The 20,880-nt window shown below is 45.7% G+C and overlaps 1 protein-coding gene across 1 annotated transcript; it reads left to right on the top strand.

Annotated features, from left to right (window-relative positions):
• Positions 1–3,045: 3,045 nt before the first annotated feature.
• On the top strand, positions 3,046–10,062 carry LOC123140444 (vesicle-fusing ATPase). Its single transcript, XM_044559918.1, has 21 exons — positions 3,046–3,359; positions 4,107–4,202; positions 4,294–4,378; positions 4,463–4,513; positions 4,706–4,876; positions 4,992–5,146; positions 5,223–5,331; positions 5,747–5,846; positions 5,936–5,991; positions 6,466–6,531; positions 6,619–6,701; positions 7,081–7,214; positions 7,538–7,748; positions 8,209–8,340; positions 8,415–8,475; positions 8,559–8,618; positions 8,784–8,842; positions 8,934–9,021; positions 9,141–9,263; positions 9,562–9,627; positions 9,717–10,062. Exons 1-21 carry the CDS (start codon positions 3,178–3,180, stop codon positions 9,858–9,860), a joined length of 2,232 nt encoding a protein of 743 aa, XP_044415853.1. The 5' UTR covers positions 3,046–3,177; the 3' UTR covers positions 9,861–10,062.
• The last annotated feature ends 10,818 nt before the right edge of the window (positions 10,063–20,880 follow it).

The following is a 20,880-nucleotide window of genomic DNA, read 5'->3' as shown; positions in this document are numbered from 1 at the left end:
CTAGGGCCGGCGCCCCCCCTTGGCACCCCTATATATAGTGGGGGAGAGGAGGGACTTCATACACCAGCCCCTGGCGCCTCCTCCTTCCCCCGTTACGTCTCTCCCTCGTAGTCTCGGCGAAGCCCTGCTGCTGTGACGCCCTGCATCCACCACCACGCCGTCGTGCTGCTGGATCTTCATCAACCTCTCCTTCCCCCTTGCTGGATCAAGAAGGAGGAGACGTCTCCCGTCCCGTACGTGTGTTGAACGCGGAGGTGCCGTCCGTTCGGCGCTGGTCATCGGTGATTTGGATCACGTCGAGTACGACTACATCATCACCTTGCAAGCTTCCGCACGCGATCTACAAGTGGTATGTAGATGCAAACTCTCTCCCTTGACTCGTTGCTTAGATGAACTCATAGATGGATCTTGGTGAAACCGTAGGAAAAATTTTAATTTTCTGCAACGTTCCCCAACAGTCAGTTGTTTGCCCCTAGAAAATGATGGTTAGCTTTCCATTTACTGCTATTGTTTCAATGAGAATACATGGCCGAGCTCGGCAGCTGCCTCGAGTAGCCGGGAGGTGGCTTCGCCACTGAGCGGGGCGGAGAGATGGACGAGAGCTAACATGGAGCGAGCTCCTAACCTAGCAACACTATCTTGCCATCCAGCCTCCTAAAGATAAGATATACTCCCTCCGTACCAAAAATAAGTGTCTCAATTTTAGTACAACTTTATACTATGACACTTATTTTGGGTTGGAGGGAGTCACAATTATGAAAATTAGGGCAACTCCAACGCGCCGGCGCAAACTGTCCGCGCGCGTTCATTTGGGCCGAAACAGATAGAAACTACGACCCAATGCACTGACGCAAATCGACGAGCGTCTGCATTTGTCTGCATGCAACCCATTTCCGACTCAAATTTGGGCCGAGTTTGTATCTCCAAAGGAGTGGGTTAGTAAAGCTACTCTCCGATCTTGTCCTCCTCCTGGCCCGTCAGTGGTGGCACATTGGGCATTCCCCCTCCCATCGACAGCCAACACACCCGGGCACCCCGCCTCACTGCCGCCAACCAGTTCCAGCCGGTTGTACGCTGCCCAGGCCACCGCTCACACCCCACACAACCCCAGCAGCACGCCGCACTCGACGGACGCTCTTTGCCAGCATTGGTGGATTGTTTTGCCACTGTTGTAGCATCCCGTCCCCCGCCATTGCCAGCAATGCTCCAAGCTCGGCTACCTCGCTCGCCGGTCGCCTCCATGGTTGCCTCCACGCCCGCTGCTTGGTCTAGGAGAGACGCAGGGCTCTTCATGGTCCGACTTCTTGCACCACTCCCGCAAGGTGTTTGGCATTTCCCCCCAAGGTACAAATGCATAGTGGCGATGAGTACTTTTTCAACAACTTCATTAGCGATTCAGATGATTCATCGTCCGACGATGAGGAGATTGTGGTTGCTACTTTGCTCGTCCATGACCACATTAGTAGGCAACGGCTGATGTTTAGGGGCTCGCTCCAGCGTTGAATCACAATAGAGAAAGCGGCCATTGCCTACTCTAGGAGGTCTACTTCAAGTCCGCTTCCCCACTCTTCAAACAAAACCTATTCTGACATCGCTTCAGATTGCTAGACACGTGTTCAATCGTATCCGGGAGGGGGTGATGGCTTACGATGATTGTTTCGTATGCAAGAAAGATGCTCCGGGAAAGGTTGGCTTCTCTCTTATCATAAATGCACTGCACCTATTCGGATGCTTGCATCGGAATACCCTATGATCTTATTGATGAGTATGTCCACATGAGTGAGTCCACATGCTTAGAATCCATGTACAAGTTCTGCAAGGCGGTGGTAGCAGTGTTTGGCCCGGAGTACTTGAGAGAGCCAACTGTTGTAGATACAACCGGGTTGATGGCGATCAATATCGATAGGGGCTTTTCGGAGATGCTTGATAGCATTGTTGTATGCACTGGGAGTGAAAGAACTGCCCTTCTGCTTGACAGGGGTAGTATAAGGGGCATGTGAAAGCCTGCACTGTCATGCTTGAGATCGTGACTTTGCAAGATCTCTAGATTTGACACTCTTTATTCCGCATAGCCGGCTCTCACAATGCGATAAACGTGCTTCAGCGCTCTCCCGTGTTCGCAATGCTTGCAGAAGGCAATTGTCCAGAGGTGAATGTTGAGATCAATGTCCACAACTACATCAAAGGATACTACATAATTGATGGTATCTATCCTTAGTGGACTAGTCTTGTCAATACAATCCCCAACCCGACAGGAGAGAAGAGGGAGAGATTTGCCCAAGCACAAGAAAGTGCTAGAAAAGGATGTGGAGTGCGCTTTTGATGTTCTTTAATCTCAATGGGGCGTCGTTCAATATCTTGTTAGAACTTGGAGCACTAAGAAGTTGTGGAAGTGATAACTGTTTGTGTGATCATGCACAACATGATCGTAGAGGATGAGCGTGAGGATGAAATCTTCGATCAGAGGTTTCAATTTCAGGGTGAAAATGTTGTGCCTGAGCATGAAAGAGCGACAATGTTTGCACAATTCATCGAATTTAATCATCAAATGCGTGATTAGAAAACTACATTCAACTACAAGATGATTTGGTTGACCATATGTGGGCTCACCTTTGCAACCAACAGATGTATCGTCTCCATTTTGCTTCGAATGTATTTGTGATAATCTAAATTTTATTTGGTTTGTAAACTATGAGATTTTATTTGTCTGTAAAACGATGATATTTATATTTGGTTGAATTATGCGAGCTTTAGGCAATGTTTTTAATATGTACGCAAAAAAAAGCAAAAATATGGCCGCACACCCGCCGTGCGGACGGAAATACATTGGCGATTTGTGCACACTGTCCACCCAAACGTGAACGAGGATGGACGCGGTTCAAAACGTCAACCCAAACAAACAAAAAAGGGATGCTAGACAAACACACTGAACTCACATGTCCAGTTTTTCCTTAATTTCAAATTAATTCAAAGCAAACACGTTGCGAACAGCTTCGAGCCGAAGCAAGGTAGAAAAAGGGATGCTAGACAGCCTGGGAAAATAACCACCTCCCTCTTCGCCCTGTTTCCGCCTTCGCATCGCACGGCTCGCACCCACGAAGTTCTCTCCCCCGCGCCCCCGACTCTTCTCCCCCGCGCGGCCCCACGCGAGATCTCTCTCCCGCTGCGGCGACCGCCATGGCGGGGAGGGGCTACCAGGGCCGCGGCGCGGGCGCCGGCGCCGGCGTGTCCTTGGCCGTGGTGAGCACGCCCAGCCAGGAGCTGGCGCTGACCAACTGCGCCTACGTCTCCCCCGCCGACATCCGCCGTTTCCCCACCGCCCTCGCCCTCGTCGGCGACGTCCTCGTCTTCGCCCTGCGATATCCTTTTGTTCACCTTCCTTCCTCCCGCGATCTTGTGTTCTCCGTGAGATCTCTCTGAATTTTGAGGTGGCCCGGCGCGCTGATCTGATCCGCTGGTCGGCCCAGTTCGAAATCCCGGGGGGTCTAGAGCACCGTGCTCACTGGGGCGCTTTAGCTTCATTTTCGTGGCGATCTCGCGGGGACGGGCTGCTGGCGACGCTAGCTAGTACTGTATGTGGGATGGCACGATTGCCCGGTTTACTTGCTCTAGCTGCTAGTGCCTACAAATACCATGCGATTATTGTGGGTGCATTGCAAAATTGTGCTTCTCTAATCCACGCGCCATCTGCCTAGACAAATAAATTGGATAAATGTCCACAGTATCACGTCCTGCGTCCAGCGTGCTCTGTAGATGCCGTTTATTTGGGATGTGGGAGCCTTGATGAATGATGAATCAGATTGTCAACAGGCGTTCATTTTTTATTACAGGCACACAATTATGTAATTCCACTTAGCCTAAACATGCATCATTACTAAACATCACCCAGTGTAGGGGTTTAATTTTGGTTTTGTCAACCGGAATCACCATGCCGGATGTTATTGTTCTGAAGTGTTTATACCTTGGTTAAAATCACATTGTGTTGTCTCAACTTTAAGAGGGAGGCTTTCATGTGGAATCTATGGAGCTTTGATGATATTCTGTGCCGATTTTATTTTAGAATAACATATTCTTTCTTTCATGTTTGATCCTTAACGTGTATCCACTGCCCACGATGCCGTTGCTACTGGAAGCATCGCCTTGAATGCCATTCAGCGTCGACAGGTGAAGGTTTCGGCTGGGGATTCTATTACCGTTAGCAGGTAGGATGATCAACTGTCGACTGAATCATACGTTTAGTTGGATGCGATTCTGTGTTGCCTTACTGTTGTGGTGAATAATATTTCTGCCCAGTTTTGCTCCTCCTGATGATTTCAAGCTGGCATTGCTCACATTGGAGCTAGAGTATACTAAGGCAAGGTCCAACCGAGCTGAGGATGTAAGTTCATTGGTCTATCTGTGACTACAGTTTTAGTTATGCTTTATTTACTGTGGTTTGACATGCATTAGCCTGGCTCTGCAGCTGGATGCCGTATTGCTTGCCCAACAACTCCGGAAGAGATTTCTGGATCAGGTATGGGATAATCAGTTACATTCTGTCTGTGAGTACAGGTTATCTTTATTTTTTCATCGGTATAAACATATGTATGTTATGTTGTCCATGAAAAATCTCATATGCATGATTGGATTGAGAATGTCTGCAGTTTGATAAGAACACTGCTTCCACTTGTGGGCACATAATGGTGACATGTGGGGTTGTTTACAGGTCATGACAAGTGGGCAACGAGTGCCATTTGAATTTTATGGAACAAACTACATATTCAGTGTCAATCAAGCTTTGCTAGAGGGTCAAGAAAGTTCCACGCCGTTGGACAGAGGATTCCTGTCAAGTGATACATACATCATATTTGAGGCGGCTCCTAATTCAGGAATCAAGGTTCCTTTGAATAACTTCTATGTTGTTATCAGCAGTTCTATTAATAGTTTATGTGACAAGAGCATTTTGTATGGCTTCTGAAAGCAACACAATAAGACCTGTTAATCTGCTGTAGGTTATCAACCAAAAGGAAGCAGCTAGCAGCAAGCTTTTCAAAGATAAAGAGTTTAACTTGGAAAAATTGGGGATAGGTGGGTTAAGTTCTGAATTCACAGACATTTTCCGTAGGGCATTTGCTTCAAGGGTGTTTCCTCCTCATGTTGTCAGCAAGTAAGTATCATTCCTGCTTCTTTAATTTTGTACCATCCGTAGCATATGATGTTTTACTCACAACTGAATACTTTAGATTGGGCATTAAACACGTAAAGGGTATGTTGCTATATGGACCTCCTGGTACTGGCAAGACCCTCATGGCCCGTCAGATTGGAAAACTGTTGAATGGAAAGGACCCGAAGGTATGGATATTCGTATTGGCGTGGAGTAGCTTTGTTACTTTTCGAAACATTTGTGTAGTGCCTATCATCTAGTTCATTCTTAGATACATTGTTACTTTTTAGGGCCCTTTATCCTGTACGAATTTATGAATATTACATTTAAAACACAGGCTTGATGAAGTTTTGTTATCATCAGCAGTGATAAATATATTTTTTGAATTAAAAATTTCAGTTCTCAATTCTCTTGTTTTAAGTTCAGTTCAATAAAGGAACTGTGTATCATAGTCCATTTTATACTGAGGAACTTTCATGTATCATACTTAATTTATTGTAGCACAGGCACCAGTAGTCAGTGACATGTAGTCTGCTAACACTACAATGCCAGATGCTTGTCCATTATGTTTACTTGAGATTAAATACCTTTTCCTGACCTCAGATTGTGAATGGACCTGAAGTGTTGAGCAAATTTGTTGGAGAAACAGAGAAAAATGTGAGAGATTTGTTTCTTGATGCTGAAAATGACCAGAAGGCGCAAGGTACGATATCTCATGAGCTGAATTCTTCTCATATTTTTGTGTGAGGTGAATCCTTATCGACACTTGATTTTTGTACCTCCTTCTCACAGGTGATCACAGTGACCTCCATGTTATCATTTTTGATGAAATTGATGCTATCTGCAAGGTGGGTTCTGTTGACTATAACTCTCAGCATAATATATATTTTCTCTTGCTTAGGCTTTGTCAATATGACAGAACAAAATAAAAATTAGCTTGCGATTATCACTAGTTACTAGATAGTACAGGTTTATTCTTATCAACTTGGGTGTCGATGGAGTTTAAGAGTGTGCTGTCAACATGAATAGTTCTGAAGTGTGTGCTGTGACAGTGTGTAATTGTGTATTAGCCCCTGCCAAAGGAGTATCTCATAACTTCTGTGTCAGAGATTTACATGAAACCTATCATATGCTCATATCCTTTTTATTTTTCTTCAGTTATGCCTAAGATTCCACATTAAATATCTATTCTAGAACTCTTTAACTTGCAACTTTATTTTGTGCATGTGACATCATACTGTATAATACATCATGTACAATGTTGGTTTAGTTTTATTCAAAATTGCCAACCTGCATGTATTGATGAAACTCTGGTTGTGCAGTCTAGAGGATCTAGCAGAGATGGTACAGGCGTACATGATAGCATTGTAAACCAGCTGCTTACAAAGGTATGTTTTACTAGAATTTGAAGTTTAGACTTTATGTTCTTTGCTTATATCTATTACTGAGTTATGTCCGAACTCTCAACTTTACAGATAGATGGTGTTGAGGCGTTGAATAACGTGTTGCTTATTGGAATGACCAACCGTAAGGATTTACTTGACGAAGCTTTATTGAGGTATATGCTCTGACCCATGTTGCCTGATGACAAACTGATCTAGCAAACATGTCATTGGTAGCTCCAACTCTGTGGTACTGAAACAAATAAGTTTCCTGATGAGACAAACTAATGTAGCAAGTCTTTCATCATAAATGCATTCATGCTGAATTCTGAATAATATATGAGGCCTTTGATTATTGGAATTATATTGGTTGCCATGCATCTAGTACCCTTCATCACTCCTAGTGATGTATGTTACTGGGCGATTCACAAAGAGAAGGTTGCTAGTCACTCTAGAGGCTGTGCAGATAGATGACTACACCATATTCTCTTTTGCTAGTTCATTTCTGTTCTATTATTCACATATATTCATTGCCCTTTGATACATCTGTTGCAGACCAGGACGACTGGAAGTTCATATCGAGATAAACTTGCCTGACGAGAATGGTCGTTTGCAAATTCTTCAAATTCATACAAGCAAGATGAGGGAGAGCTCTTTCCTTTCTCCAGATGTTAATCTTCAAGAGCTAGGTATGTTCTTTGCAAAGTAATATTGTCTGCGGCATTTGTGTTATTATAGCAAATATTTTTTATTTGTGTTTTTAGCTGGCCATTTCATGCTAGTGCTATTATCCGTAGTTCAAAGATTTTATTCTTCTTAAAAAAGGGAGTGCTGCTAGCAAGTAGCGATGCTTCCTTCAATGTTTACTGCCATTTTGTTGTAGTCGGACATTTTAGTATGACTAACTAGGGGTTTGTGGGATGTGGGAAATTTGTCAGTATATCTTTTTTACTATATATGATTGGTAATTGTGAAAATCACATCCAAATGACACATGATCTTCTCAATGAAGCTGCACGGACAAAGAACTACAGTGGAGCAGAGTTGGAAGGTGTTGTTAAAAGTGCAGTTTCATTTGCTTTGAACCGGCAGATAAGCATGGATGATCTCACTAAACCTTTGGACGAGGAAAGCATTAAGGTTACTATGGATGATTTTGTGAATGGACTTCATGAAATTACTCCTGCATTTGGTGCTTCAACTGATGACCTCGAAAGATGCAGGTGCGAGCACTGATTTCTTAAACAATTTTTTAACAGAATGATTTCCATCAGCACAAATTTCAAAGGGCGATCATTAGTTTCTTCTTGGGGTATTCCTGGAGTACATCTTATTATTTGTGCTTTGGAATTTTTCCTTGTAATATGCTCAACATTGGCTATGGCCCGTGGGCACTGTCACTCTTCTCCCTTAATTCAGCAATTCAGTGGCTGGGCTTTATAATACATTCATTAGTGAGTTTAGAAGGAAAAATAGAATTTCCTTCAGCAATATAAGACTTGACATTTGACTGTAACAAACCACATGCTTATAGCTTGTCTGGCATATAAGAATATCTTTTAATGATGAGCTTAACACATATATGATTTTAAAATTCCTTACCCTCATGTATCTCTTATTTTATCTTCAGTTGTCTCGGTTACTACAATTTTAATGTTACCTTTATGTGATTTTTTTGTACAGGTTACATGGTATTGTTGACTGTGGCAAGGCACACCAGCACATTTTTCAGAGAGCTATGCTTCTGGTGGAACAAGTTAAAGTTAGCAGAGGTAGCCCACTTGTGACCTGTCTATTGCAAGGTTCTGCTGGAAGGTACAGTCTCTAAAACACATCATCGTTGTCTGAATATATTGCTGGAAGCTTATTTCACATTAATTGCTTTTCAGTGGTAAATCAGCTTTGGCCGCTACTGTTGGTATTGACAGTGATTTTGCTTATGTCAAAATTGTAAGTTCCTTCACTTCTGGTTCCCTCCATCCTCAGTTGCAAACTATAGGGCCACATATCTCTAATTGTGGTTTTCACCATAGATATCTGCGGAGACAATGATTGGTTTCAGTGAAAGCAGCAAGTGTGCACAGATTTGCAAGGTCAGGGATGTTCTTAATATAATGAATTTGGTAGTTAGTTGATATACGGAAGAATCTATTTGAATCGTGTATCCTGTTTATTGCTCCTGTGTATGCCTTTTCTAGTTATGCTGTTTGCTTCCTGTATGCTTACACATAAGGTGTCTTTCGTTGTGATGGTTACAGGTTTTTGAGGATGCTTACAAATCTCAGTTCAGCATCATAATTCTTGATGACATTGAAAGGTATTAGAACCTCAATGCCACAAAAGTCTGCTGTCATTTGTCCTTTCATTTTTATTGAAGTATTCTTTGGTGCTCCTTTATGACCATTTAGGTTACTGGAGTTTGTTGCCATCGGACCACGTTTTTCAAATCTGATATCGCAAACTCTTATGGTCCTCCTCAAGAGGGTTCCTCCTAAGGTTTGCACAATCACACTTTTTTCTTCAGTAGTATCCTGGGGCCCAATCTTTTCTTGGCTGCAAAAACAGCTTTGACTTGACTTTGTCTTTGACTCGCATATCTTACCTATCTTTTGCAGGGTAAGAACTTGCTTGTTATTGGAACAACAAGTGAGACAACATTTCTAGACTCCATTGGTATGTCTGGTGTGTTCTCGGTGACCTACGAGGTTCCCAAACTGACAAAGGAGGATGCTGCAAAGGTAAGATTAATTACTAAAGACATACATTGAGGTCTATGGTTAAAATGCAAGAAACTGTAACCGTTTCACATTGCATATTCTTGAATAGTACTCCCTCCGTCCGGAAAAACTTGTCCCTCAAATGGATGTATCTAGCACCAAGTTAGTGCTAGATACATCCATTTGAGGAACAAGTTTGGGACAACTTTTCCCGGACGGAGGGAGTAGATGATTGCTTCATGTCCTCTGTAATACATATTCTATGGCCTTGACAATTTGGAATTTTACTCTTTATCAACCTTATATGACCGCCCTGCAGGTGTTGCGACATTTGAATGTGTTCGATGAAGGAGATGTTGAGACTGCAGCAGAAGCGCTGGACGATGTAATCTTCTTTCTAACATTCTTGTATTCCCTCCACTTAAATGGTTGCCTATATTTTCCCAAATTCTTACAATCCTTCAACGATTGCAGATGCCGATCAAGAAGCTGTACACGCTTGTCGAGATGGCTGCGCAGGGGCCACAAGGGGGAAGCGCGGAAGCCATCTATGCCGGAGAGGAAAAGATCGACCTCAACCATTTCTTTAGCATCTTGAGCGACATCATCCGCTACTGATCACACATACATCTGAGGACCCTAGGCTCCACTATAGGAATTTGTTTACTCCAGTTTCCCCAGCTTGCTATCTTCACAGGGTAGAGTGGCTTGATCCCGAGTGGCCTTTCATTGTCACGGTTCGGCGAGAGTTGTCTCTTTGCTATGCTTCCCTCGATATAAACATTCTGTTATCTGAAGCCTTAGGGCTTGTTTTGTTTGAGACCTTGGCGCCGTGCCTGAGAAATATTTACCTGGCCATGCTATTTGGTGAATGGTGTTGTTGATGACTAGGGATACCAATCCATACCTCCAGGATGCGCTTTTAGAGTTTGGTTGATATATAGATAAGTTGGCAGTTTCATCTATATATCGGACAGTTACTTTCTTGCCATACTAACTTCGAAGCTGTTAAGGGTTGCCTGCTTGTTTATTTTGACAAGATACATTGCATGTTTGTTGATACTCCCTCCGTTCCAGAATATAAGGGTGTATTAATTTCCGTGCAAACTCAACCATTTCAAAAGTGCATTGTTCAGGATTCAGACCACATCTGTAATAGCATAACTAAATCAAGCATCCATGAGGATTTGAGCCACAAAACAGCACCCGTAATAGCAAATTCCACGGATTTGCTTCCGATCTCCATCAGCATGTCATCGGAAAGCGGGTTAAGAGCTTCCACATTTCAACGCTCATGAATTAGGGTTAAAGACTTGAAGTGGACACGTTCATTTCTTCTGTCCATTCACCTCGGTTGATTCTGATATGTGTGCAAGTTATGTTGTAATTCTGTCCTTGTTATAACTGGGCCTGTAATTTGTGGATTGTTAGGTGTTTAAGTTAAACATGTGTAATCGGGCCTATATAGGCACAACAAGCTAGCTAAAAATATACATTAAACGAGATTGATAGGCTAAATACATATCATGAGACAAAACAGCTCGGGAAATAAGAGACCCTCGGAGATGGTTTTTGACACAGTGGATGTTTGGGTTCGTGTAGATGATCTGCCACCGGATAAGAGGACTGAAAAGTTTGGTACTGCCCTAGGCAACTGGCTGGGGTTGACTGTGAAAGTTGATTGTGACAAAGATGGGGAGGCACGTGGTAGCAACTTGCAGGTATGAACAAGAATTTCTATCTTTGATCCATTGGTGAGGGGATTCTATCTGAAATCTGTGAGAGAGGAGCCCAAGACCTGGTTTGATTTTCATTATGAGAAGATCCCACACTTTTGTTTTGAGTGCGGGCATTTGGTCCATGTGAATGGAATCTGTGATCCACCTTTAGAGGAGCTGGCTCAGTGGGTGGGGGGGGGGGGGGATGGCTACGGGCCTCTCCTGGTAGAAAGAGTAATGAAAAGGAGGGATCGTTTGGGCACTCACATAGCAGCAACAACAGCTGGGGGATGGGGCAAACCAGCGACAACGACCGGGAACGCCAGGGCAAGGAGAAGGGGGACATTCCGGCAAAGCGCAATCTGCAGGAGGAGTTCTCTAAGTCAGCTGACCATCGCACTGGCGAGGGGTCTAAGTCTAAGCCTGACAAGGGCGAGGTAATTAGTCCCATCAAGAAGGTAGGGAATAAGCATGAGGGCGGATATGACCTCAGGGAATGACTAGAGCAAAAGAGAGAGAATGACATGAGGCATAAGCTGATGGAGCAGCAACGACTGAAGGATGGCACTAGCCAAGGAGAGACAGAAAAGGACAAAGATAGAGAGGACTCTTTTTTCTCTGCAAATTATGATAGGTATGGTATGCCCTCCAGGCCTGATCGTGAGGGCGGTCGGGGCAGGGCAAGAACAAAGGGCCACTATGTGCACAAGCCAAGGCAAGAATATAGGGAAGTTTACTATGATAGGCCCTATCAAAGATTTGAGCATGGGGGCGCAAGAGGAGTCCAAGACGATATTGGGTAGCGAAAAATGACCCCGACAAGCAGATTTCACATGAGGGTTTTATCCGTGACATGAGACGGAAGACTACTACTGTCTTTGATCGCATCTCTGATCCTATTGATTCATCGGCGGACCCCGAGGACTGGGTCCGTCGGTCGCAATGAATCTTCTAGCCTGGAACTGTCGAGGACTGGGGTTGGACTCAATAGTGGGCGAACTACGAGACCTAATACGGTCCTACAACCCAGCGGTGGTGTTCTTGAGTGAAACAAAGAAAAAGGCTCGGGTGATGGAAAGATTAAAGTGGAGCTTGGGCTTCCGCAATGGTGTGGCAGTTGATTGTGTGGGGCAGAGTGGAGGGCTAGCCATTTGGTGGGGTGATCATATCCAAGTTTCGGTTCGCCCATGGTGCCAGTATTTTCTTGATATGGAAGTAGTCTTTAAAGGGAAAATCTGTAGAATCACTGGATTCTATGGTGAACCCAACACAGAGCAACGTAAGAAATCATGGGATGCGCTATGATATTTGAGGGCTCATGACGACCTTCCTTGGATTTGTGTGGGCGACTATAACGAGGCTCTGTTCCAAGCTGACCAATGTGGAGGCAACCCAAGGAGTTTTATGCAGATGGAGGCCTTCCGTGACTGTCTAACAGAATGTGGTCTCGCTGACTTGGGTTTTTCAGGATACCCTTATACATGGGATAACAAGCGAGATGGTAGTGCAAATGTTCAAGTCAGGCTTGATCGAGCTACATGCAATGACGTGTTTTTGGAGTTGTTCCCAAAAACATGTGTCGAACACATTCTCACTGAAGAATCCGATCATCAAGCACTGCTGATTAGGGTGTTGGAGACAGCTCCATGCACCGACAAGAATGGTGTGAGATAGTTTTGCTTTGAGGAAGCTTGGACGCGACACAAAAAGTATGATGAGATGCTAAATGAGGTGTGGGAGGCAGCGGGAACTAGCGAACAAGGATTAACGGCGGTCTGGCAGCGATTAGGTAATGTTACAGGCTTGATTCAGAGATGGGCTAGGGGCGTGTTCAACTCAATCAGAAAGAAAATTGCAAAGCTTAAAACGCAATTGTTTGAAGCCAAGCAACAAGCGCTGGTGACGGGATGTTTTAAGGTGGTTCAGGAAATTGAATCGGAGCTCAGAGAGGTGTACGAGCGAGAAGAAATAATGCATAAGCAATGCTCTAGGGTGGACTGGTTACGAGCGGGCGACAAAAATACCAAGTACTTTCAGAATAGAGCATCTCAACGCAAGCGTAAAAATACAGTCCGGGCTCTGCGGCGCGACGATGGAACAAAATGTATGGAGAATGCGAAGATAAGAGAGATGGTTGCAGGGCTCTAAGAAATTTTTTCAAGTCAGAAGGATCAACCGGTCCAACTCGCTGTTACAAAATATTGTACAACTTGTATCTCCGGAGATGAATGAGTCACTCGTTTCTCCAATTTCTGATGAAGAGATCAAAGTGGCGCTGTTTCAAATGGGATCGATGAAGGCCCCGGGACCGGATGGTCTGCCCGCGTTATTCTATCAACGACACTGGTTGTTGGTAAGGGATAATGTATGTAGAGCAGTCAGAGACTTTCTAAATGGAGTAGCAGCTCCGGAAGATTTCAATGCCACCATTATAGCCATGATTCCCAAAGTTAACTCCCCAGAGCTTTTGTCGCAATTCCGTCCCATTAGTCTATGCAATGTGCTCTACAAGATTGCTACCAAGGTGTTGGCAAACAGGCTGAAACTCATCCTCCCAATTATTATCACCAAGGAGCAAAGCGCGTTCATGCCGGGGAGACTTATAACAGACAATGTGTTGGTGGCTTACGAATGTGTGCATGCCATTAGAACAAGGAAGAGGAAGAAGGCTCTGTGTGCCGTCAAGTTGGATATGATGAAGGCATATGATTGGTTGGAGTGGATCTTTCTGGAGAAAATGCTAGGGCAATGTGGCTTTGCTCCTGCTTGGATTGCGATGATCATGAGGTGTGTGACAACAACAAATTTTTGGGTAAAGTTGAATGGAGACTACTCAAAGTGCTTTTATCCGTCTAGAGGGTTGAGGCAAGGTGATCCTTTGTCGCCTTACCTTTTCCTCTTCTGTGTTGAGGGCTTCTCGGCGTTGCTAAAGAGGGCACAAAATGATGGTAAGATTAAGGGGGTGAATTTTGGGGGCACTGGCCCTCATGTTACACACCTCCTCTTTGCAGATGACAGCATTGTCTTCCTAGAGGGGACTAAAGAGAATATGCAGGCTCTTAAGGATATCTTAGCAAAATACAAGGTAGCCTCTGGATAGTGAGTCAACTTACAAAAATCATCGATCTTCTTCGGGAAAGGTTGTCAAGAGGAGAAGAAAACGGAGCTCAAAACCACACTTGGTGTGTAGTCCAAAGCTTTGAGTGAGAGATACCTTGGTCTACCAACACTAGTTGGAAGATCAAAAGATGGTACGTTCAAATATGTAACAGAATTCTCAAAAGGAAAGGTTAGTGGATGGAAGGGACAAGGTTTGTCAAAGGCTGCGAGAGAGGTTCTTGTCAAGTCGGGCCTCTTAGGTGGTACCTACCTTCACCATGAGCTGCTTTTGCCTTACAAAGAAGATGTGCAGGAACCTGACTTCTATATCTTCGAAATTCTGGTGGGGCGCAGTGAATGGTGAGAGGAAGGTGCACTGGATCTCTTGGCAAAAAATGTGTGCAGCAAAAAGAGACAGAGGCATGGGGTTTAGAGACTATGAATTTTTCAACCAAGCTCTGCTCGCGAAACAGTCTTGGCGGATTCTCCAGCCCCCCACTTCTCTATGTGCGAGGGTTCTCAAAGCAAGATATTTTAAGGAGGACTCAATCCTCACAGCGACCTGCTCCCCAACGACATCTTATACTTTCAGAAATATCCTGCATGGTCGTGATCTTCTTAGGGAAGGGATGATTTGGAGGATCGGAGACGAAACCCAAATTTGAATTCACCACGACAATTAGATCCCGAGGAGTAGCTGTATGTAGCCATTGGGCTAGTTGTACATGTCGGGTGTGGCGAGAGTAGCACATCTTCTCTCTACTGATGGGAAAGGGTGGAACATGGGAAGGTTGGAGACCATGTTCACTCCTGATGAGGTGCAAGATATCAAGCAAATAGCAGTAGGAGGGCCCGGCCATGAGGATTGCTTGGCGTGGAACTACACTAAGGACGGGTGCTTCTCTGTGAAATCGGCATACCATGTGAAGTTGTCAATGATAAGGGCAGGATCTAGACAACCGGAATCCTCGTCTTCGGTCAATAAGCATCGTAGTTTTATGTCTCTCTAGGATACACAGGTGCTAGGAAAGGCCAAGATTCACATGTGGAGACTAATCAGAAATGGCCTGGCTGTCGGAGCCGAACTTTATCATCACCGGATTAAACTTGGGTTTTTTTTGTGTTGCATGTGGACGGGAGGAAACAGTACACCACAGATTTTGGTCATGTCAGCATTCAGTTCAGTTCTAGCAGCTTCTTCACTCAGAGATGGGAGTCTTGGTGGCGATCCCACCGTCTTAGATCGGTTCCTAGAGTGAGTTGGCGAGCTGGCTCCTGGAATGGTTCTGTAAGGCGTCGGGCGATGAGAGGGAGGTGATGATACAGGCGACATACGGTTTATGGCTGGCCCGGAATGAAGCGAGAGATGGGAAAAGAATTGCACCGCCACATGAAATCATAGTTATGGTCGTAGCTCACATGCATGAGTGGAAAGAGGTGCATGCAAATCAGAGGCAACCGGCTTCGCTACAGCCGCGTCAAAGTGGGCAGGCTCCTAAGGAGGGTTGGGTTAAGGTTAATGCCGATGGTGCGGTCTCGAAGCATGGGGACAAAGGAGGAGGAGGAGCTGTACTGAGAAATCACGAGGGTGCTTTCTTGGAGGGATTGAGTCGCCATTTCCCCAACATCACTATTCCGGAAGCAGCTGAGATACTGGCATGCAAACGGGGCTTGGAGGTGGCAAAGGAGGTCAATGCACAGAGAGTGCACGTCGAGCTTGATGCCCAGAACATGGTGAAGATGATCAAGCAACCTACCAAGTACCTGGGTGCAGCTGGCCCTTGGGTGGAGGAGATCAAGATCTTATTACATTCTTTCATAGATGCTATATTGTCTTGGGTTAGGAGATTTGCTAATGTTGTCGTGCATAAATTTGCTAAGGTAGGTGTAGGAGATGAACTGTGTAAGGTTTGGTTGGGGGCTCCCCTGGACTTCGTTTTGGATGTAATTTCGGATGACATTCTGAGCTACGGATGTTAAATAAAAGCGGCAACAAATTTCCCTCAAAAAAAGCTCGGACGTCCATGGCAAGGGTGACCGAACTAGCCGTGGCAAGCGGTCAAGATGTTGTTTGGTGGCATCAGCGAGTTTTGTCGCGCGTTTAGTACATGTGAGTAGTGCTTGTACACATGCGTCAAGGAGTAGATGAGTTCATTGTACCGCATTAATGAATCTTATGTGTCGTGTTCATGTGATTGTTGTTTTCGTTGGTTGCACCTCGAATTTTCTAAGAGCATTTCCAGCCGTTTGCCCCCCAGGGGGCTTGAAATATCGCCGCCTGGGGGCGAACCGACGCTAAAATCGGCATGGGGGCGATCGGATTCCCCGCCGCTGCCCCCAGGTCGCCCCCAGACGCTGATTTCGGCCCTCTTTTGGTGCAAATTGGCCCACTTTTCAGCCCACTTTTGGCACAAATTGGCCCTCTATCGGTGCAAATTGATCAATTTCGGCTCATATTCGCCCTGCTTCAGTGCAAATTTAACAGAAGCTATTTTTTATCGCATAGTTCATCATAGAAAATCAAATAGAAATCAAATAGTTCAACAAATATTTCAATACAAATTGTATAGTTCAACAAATAAAACTCATACTTCATCACATGTCGAGCTAGGCTTTGCCCTTGAGCCTCCATAGGTGCTCCACCAGATCCTGCTGCAGTTGTTGATGCACCTGTGGGTCTCGGATCTCCTGACGCATATTGAGGAAGGCAGTCCAGGTTGCCGGTAGCTGGTGATCAACTTGGACAAGAGGACCCTGCCTGCAATATGGTTCAGTGTCAAACACTGGCTCTTCCTACTCGCTCTCAATGATCATGTCGTGCAAGATGACACAACAAGTCATGATCTCCCATATTTGATCTTTCGACCAGGTCTGAGCGGGGTACCAGACAACAACAAATCAAGATTGTAGCACACCAAATGCCCTCTCGACATCCTTCCTGCAAGCCTCCTAACACTTGGCAAAGTGGGAGTTCTTGCCTCCTGGCACAGGGCTCGAGATAGTCTTCACAAATGTGGACCATCCCGGATAGATGCCATCTGCTAGGTAGTATCCCTTATTGTAGCGCCGTCCATTGACCTCGATGTTCACCAGAGGAGAATGACCTTCAACAAGCTTGGCAAAGACAGGGGAGCACTGCAGTATGTTGATGTCATTGTGAGTTCCTAGAATACCAAAGAAGAAGTGCCAAATCCAGAGGTCGTGTGTGGCCACTGCCTCAAGTACCACACTGTAACCGCCTTTGTACATCCTCTGCCAAGCAAATGGACAGTTTTTCCATTTCCAGTGCATGCAGTCGATGATTCCAAGCATCCCAGGAAATCCTCTTGCTGCATTCTTGAAGGAAATATGCCCTAGAGGCAATACTAAAGTTGTTATTTATATTTCCTTATATCATGATAAATGTTTATTATTCATGCTAGAATTGTATTAACCGGAAACTTAGTACATGTGTGAATACATAGACAACAAAACAAAGTGTCCCTAGTATGTCTCTACTTGACTAGCTCATTAATCAAAGATGGTTATGTTTCCTGACCATAGACATGTGTTGTCATTTGATGAACGGAATCACATCATTAGAGAATGATGTGATGGACAAGACCCATCCGTTAGCTTAGCATAATGATCGTTAAGTTTTATTGTTATTGCTTTCTTCATGACTTATACATGTTCCTCTGACTATGAGATTATGCAACTCCTGAATACCGGAGGAACACCTTGTGTGCTATCAAATGTCACAACGTAACTGGGTGATTATAAAGATGCTCTATAGGTGTCTCCAAACGTGTTTGTTGGGTTGGCATAGATTGAAATTAGGATTTGTCACTTCGTGTATCGGAGAGGTATCTCTGGGCCCTCTCAGTAATGCTCATCACTATAAGCCTTGCAAGCAATGTGACTAATGAGTTAGTTGCGGGATGAAGCATTACAGAACGAGTAAAAAGACTTGCCGGTAACGAGATTGAACTAGGTATGATGATACCGACGATCGAATCTCGGGCAAGTAACATACCGATGACAAAGGGAACAACGTATGTTGTTGTGCGGTTTGACCGATAAAGATCTTCGTAGAATATGTAGGAGCCAATATGAGCATCCAGGTTCCGCTATTGGTTATTGATCGGAGATGTGTCTCGATCATGTCCACATAGTTCTTGAACCCGTAGGGGCCGCACGCTTAACGTTTGATGACGATTCGTATTATGAGTTATGTGTTTTTGATGACCAAAGTTTGTTAGGAGTCCTGGATGAGATCACAGACATGACGAGGAGTCTCGAAATGGTCGAGAGGTAAAGGTTGATATATTGGAAGGTTATGTTTGGACACAAGAATAGTTTCAAAGAGGTTCAAACATTTTTTGGAGTACCGGGAGGTTACCGGAAGCCCCCGGGAAAGTTAATGGGCCTACATGGGCCTTAGTGGAGAGAGGAGGCAGCGGCCAGGAGGTGGCGCACGCCCCCCAAGTCCCAATCCTAATTGGACAAGGGGTGGGGGCGCATCCCCCTTTTCCTTCTCCTTCTCCACTTCTTTCCCCCTTTCCCACTACGTAAAAGGAAAGGGGAATCCTACTAGGACTAGGGAGTCCTAGTAGGACTCCCCACACTTGGCGCGCCCCCTGGACCAGCCGTCTCCTCCCCTCCTCCTTTATATACGGGGGCAGGGGGCACCCCAAAGGCACATCAATTGTTCTCTTTGCCGTGTGCGGTGCCCCCCTCCATAGTTTACTCCTCCGGTCATAGCGTCGTAGTGCTTAGGTGAAGCCGTGCGCGGATCACATCATCAACACCGTCATGACACCGTCTGCTGACGGAACTCTCCCTCAACCCTCTACTGGATCAAGAGTTCGAGGGACGTCATTGAGCTGAACATGTGCTGAACACGGAGGTGCCGTACGTTCGGTACTTGGATCGTGAAGACGTTTGACTACATCAACCGCGTTAACTAACACTTCTGCTTTTGATCTACGAGGGTATGTGGACACACTCTCCCCCTCTCGTTGCTATGCATCTCCTAGATAGATCTTGCGTGATTGTAGGAATTTTTTTGAAATTGCATGCTACGTTCCCCAACAGTGGCATCCGAGCTAGGTCTACACGTAGATGATATGCACGAGTAGAACACAAAGAGTTGTGGGCGATAATAGTCATACTACTTACTACCAACGTCTTACTTTGATTCGGTGGTTGAGGGAGTCCTGGATTAGGGGGTCCTCAGACAGCCGGACTATATACTTTGGCCGGACTGTTGGACCATGAAGATACAAGATTGAAGACTCTGTCCCGTGTCCGGGTGGGACTCTCCTTTGCGTGGAAGGCAAGCTTGGCAATTCAGATATGTAGATTTCCTTCTCTGTAACCGACTCTCTGTAACCCTAGCCCCCTCAGGTGTCTATATAAACTGGAGGGTTTAGTCCGTAGGACAACAACAATCATAACCATAGGCTAGCTTCAAGGGTTTAGCCTCTACGATCTCGTGGTAGATCAACTCTTGTAATACTCATATCATCAAGATCAATCAAGCAGGAAGTAGGGTATTACCTCCATCGAGAGGGCCTGAACCTGGGTAAACATCGTGTCCCCCGCCTCCTGTTACCATTAGCCTTAGACGCACAGTTCGGGACCCCCTACCCGAGATCCGCCGGTTTTGACACCGACATTGGTGCTTTCATTGAGAGTTCCACTGTGCCGCCACTTCAAGGCTTAATGGATCCTTCGATTATCGACAACGATGCGATCCAGGGTGAGGTTCTCCTCCCCAGACAGATCTTCGTATTCGGCGGACTCACACTGCGGGCCAACTCGCTTGGCCATTTGGAGTAGATCGATAGCTACGCCCCTGGCCATCAGGTCAGGTTTGGAAGCCTGAATTACACCGCTGACCTCCGCGGAGACTTGATCTTCGACGGATTCGAGCCCATGACAGGTGCGCCGAATAGTCACAATGAGCATGACTTAGATCTGCCATTGGACGGTGTTCGGGAGATCACGCCTGTGGTTGCCCCGGCTCTTAATCTGGAGCAGATAGTGCCATCTGTGGACGGGTGGATGGACCCCGCCACGGAGGCCGCACACTCAGCGGCGTTAGAGCCGAACACAGACTTCACCTCCAATGAGGTCTGCGTCATCGGACCCTCGGACTCATCTCCGGTCGTAGGCTCCGAACCGCGTGCATCCATGCCTATCGAATCTGATCAGGCACCGATCCTGGAGTTTACCTCCGCGGACATCTTTCAACACTCGCCCTTGGGCGACGTGCTAAATTCACTAAAGTCTCTCTCCCTGTCAGGAGACTCTTGGCTGAACTATGTCCGGCTTGAGTGGGAAGCGGACGTCAAAGAAATTCGTTCCCCACCCACCACCCACTTAATAGCCACTGTCGATGACCTAACGACATGCTTGATTTCGACTCCGAAGACATCGACGGTATGGACGATGATGCCGGAGAAGAACAGGAACCACCGCCTAAAGGGCGCTGGACAACCACCTTATCATATAATATATACATGGTGGACACACCCAAAGAAAACAACGACGAGGAACGGAAGGATGCAACAGAGGATAATCCTCTTGAGAAGCAACCAAAGCGACGACGTCGGTGCCGCTCCAAATCCCGCCACAGTAAAAACAACGATAACAGCGCAAGAAAGAATAATACCCTAGTCGACTCCAAAGGCAACGACGACCCCATGGACCCAACGACGGAGTAGGATGAGCCAGGGGACGACGAACATAGCCCGGGGCCGCTGTCCGAACATAGCGAGGGCGGAGATAGAATTCATAAACCTGTCTCCGGAGAGGAGATTAGTCCGGACGATGAT

The sequence above is a fragment of the Triticum aestivum genome, chromosome 1B (genome assembly GCF_018294505.1).
Source record: "Triticum aestivum cultivar Chinese Spring chromosome 1B, IWGSC CS RefSeq v2.1, whole genome shotgun sequence".
Classification (NCBI taxonomy): domain Eukaryota; kingdom Viridiplantae; phylum Streptophyta; class Magnoliopsida; order Poales; family Poaceae; genus Triticum; species Triticum aestivum.
The sequence above is the reverse complement of the archived record's forward strand: the minus strand, read 5'-3'. Positions and strand labels throughout refer to the sequence as shown.

Excerpts from the sequence above, each read along its gene's own strand:
- LOC123140444 (XM_044559918.1), top strand. The coding sequence starts at position 3,178 with ATGGCGGGGAGGGGCTACCAGGGCCGCGGCGCGGGCGCCGGCGCCGGC. Across the intron at positions 7,749-8,208 it reads GATGACCTCGAAAGATGCAG|GTTACATGGTATTGTTGACT; the intron begins GTGCGAGCACTG and ends TTTTTTGTACAG. Across the intron at positions 9,264-9,561 it reads CAAAGGAGGATGCTGCAAAG|GTGTTGCGACATTTGAATGT; the intron begins GTAAGATTAATT and ends ACCGCCCTGCAG.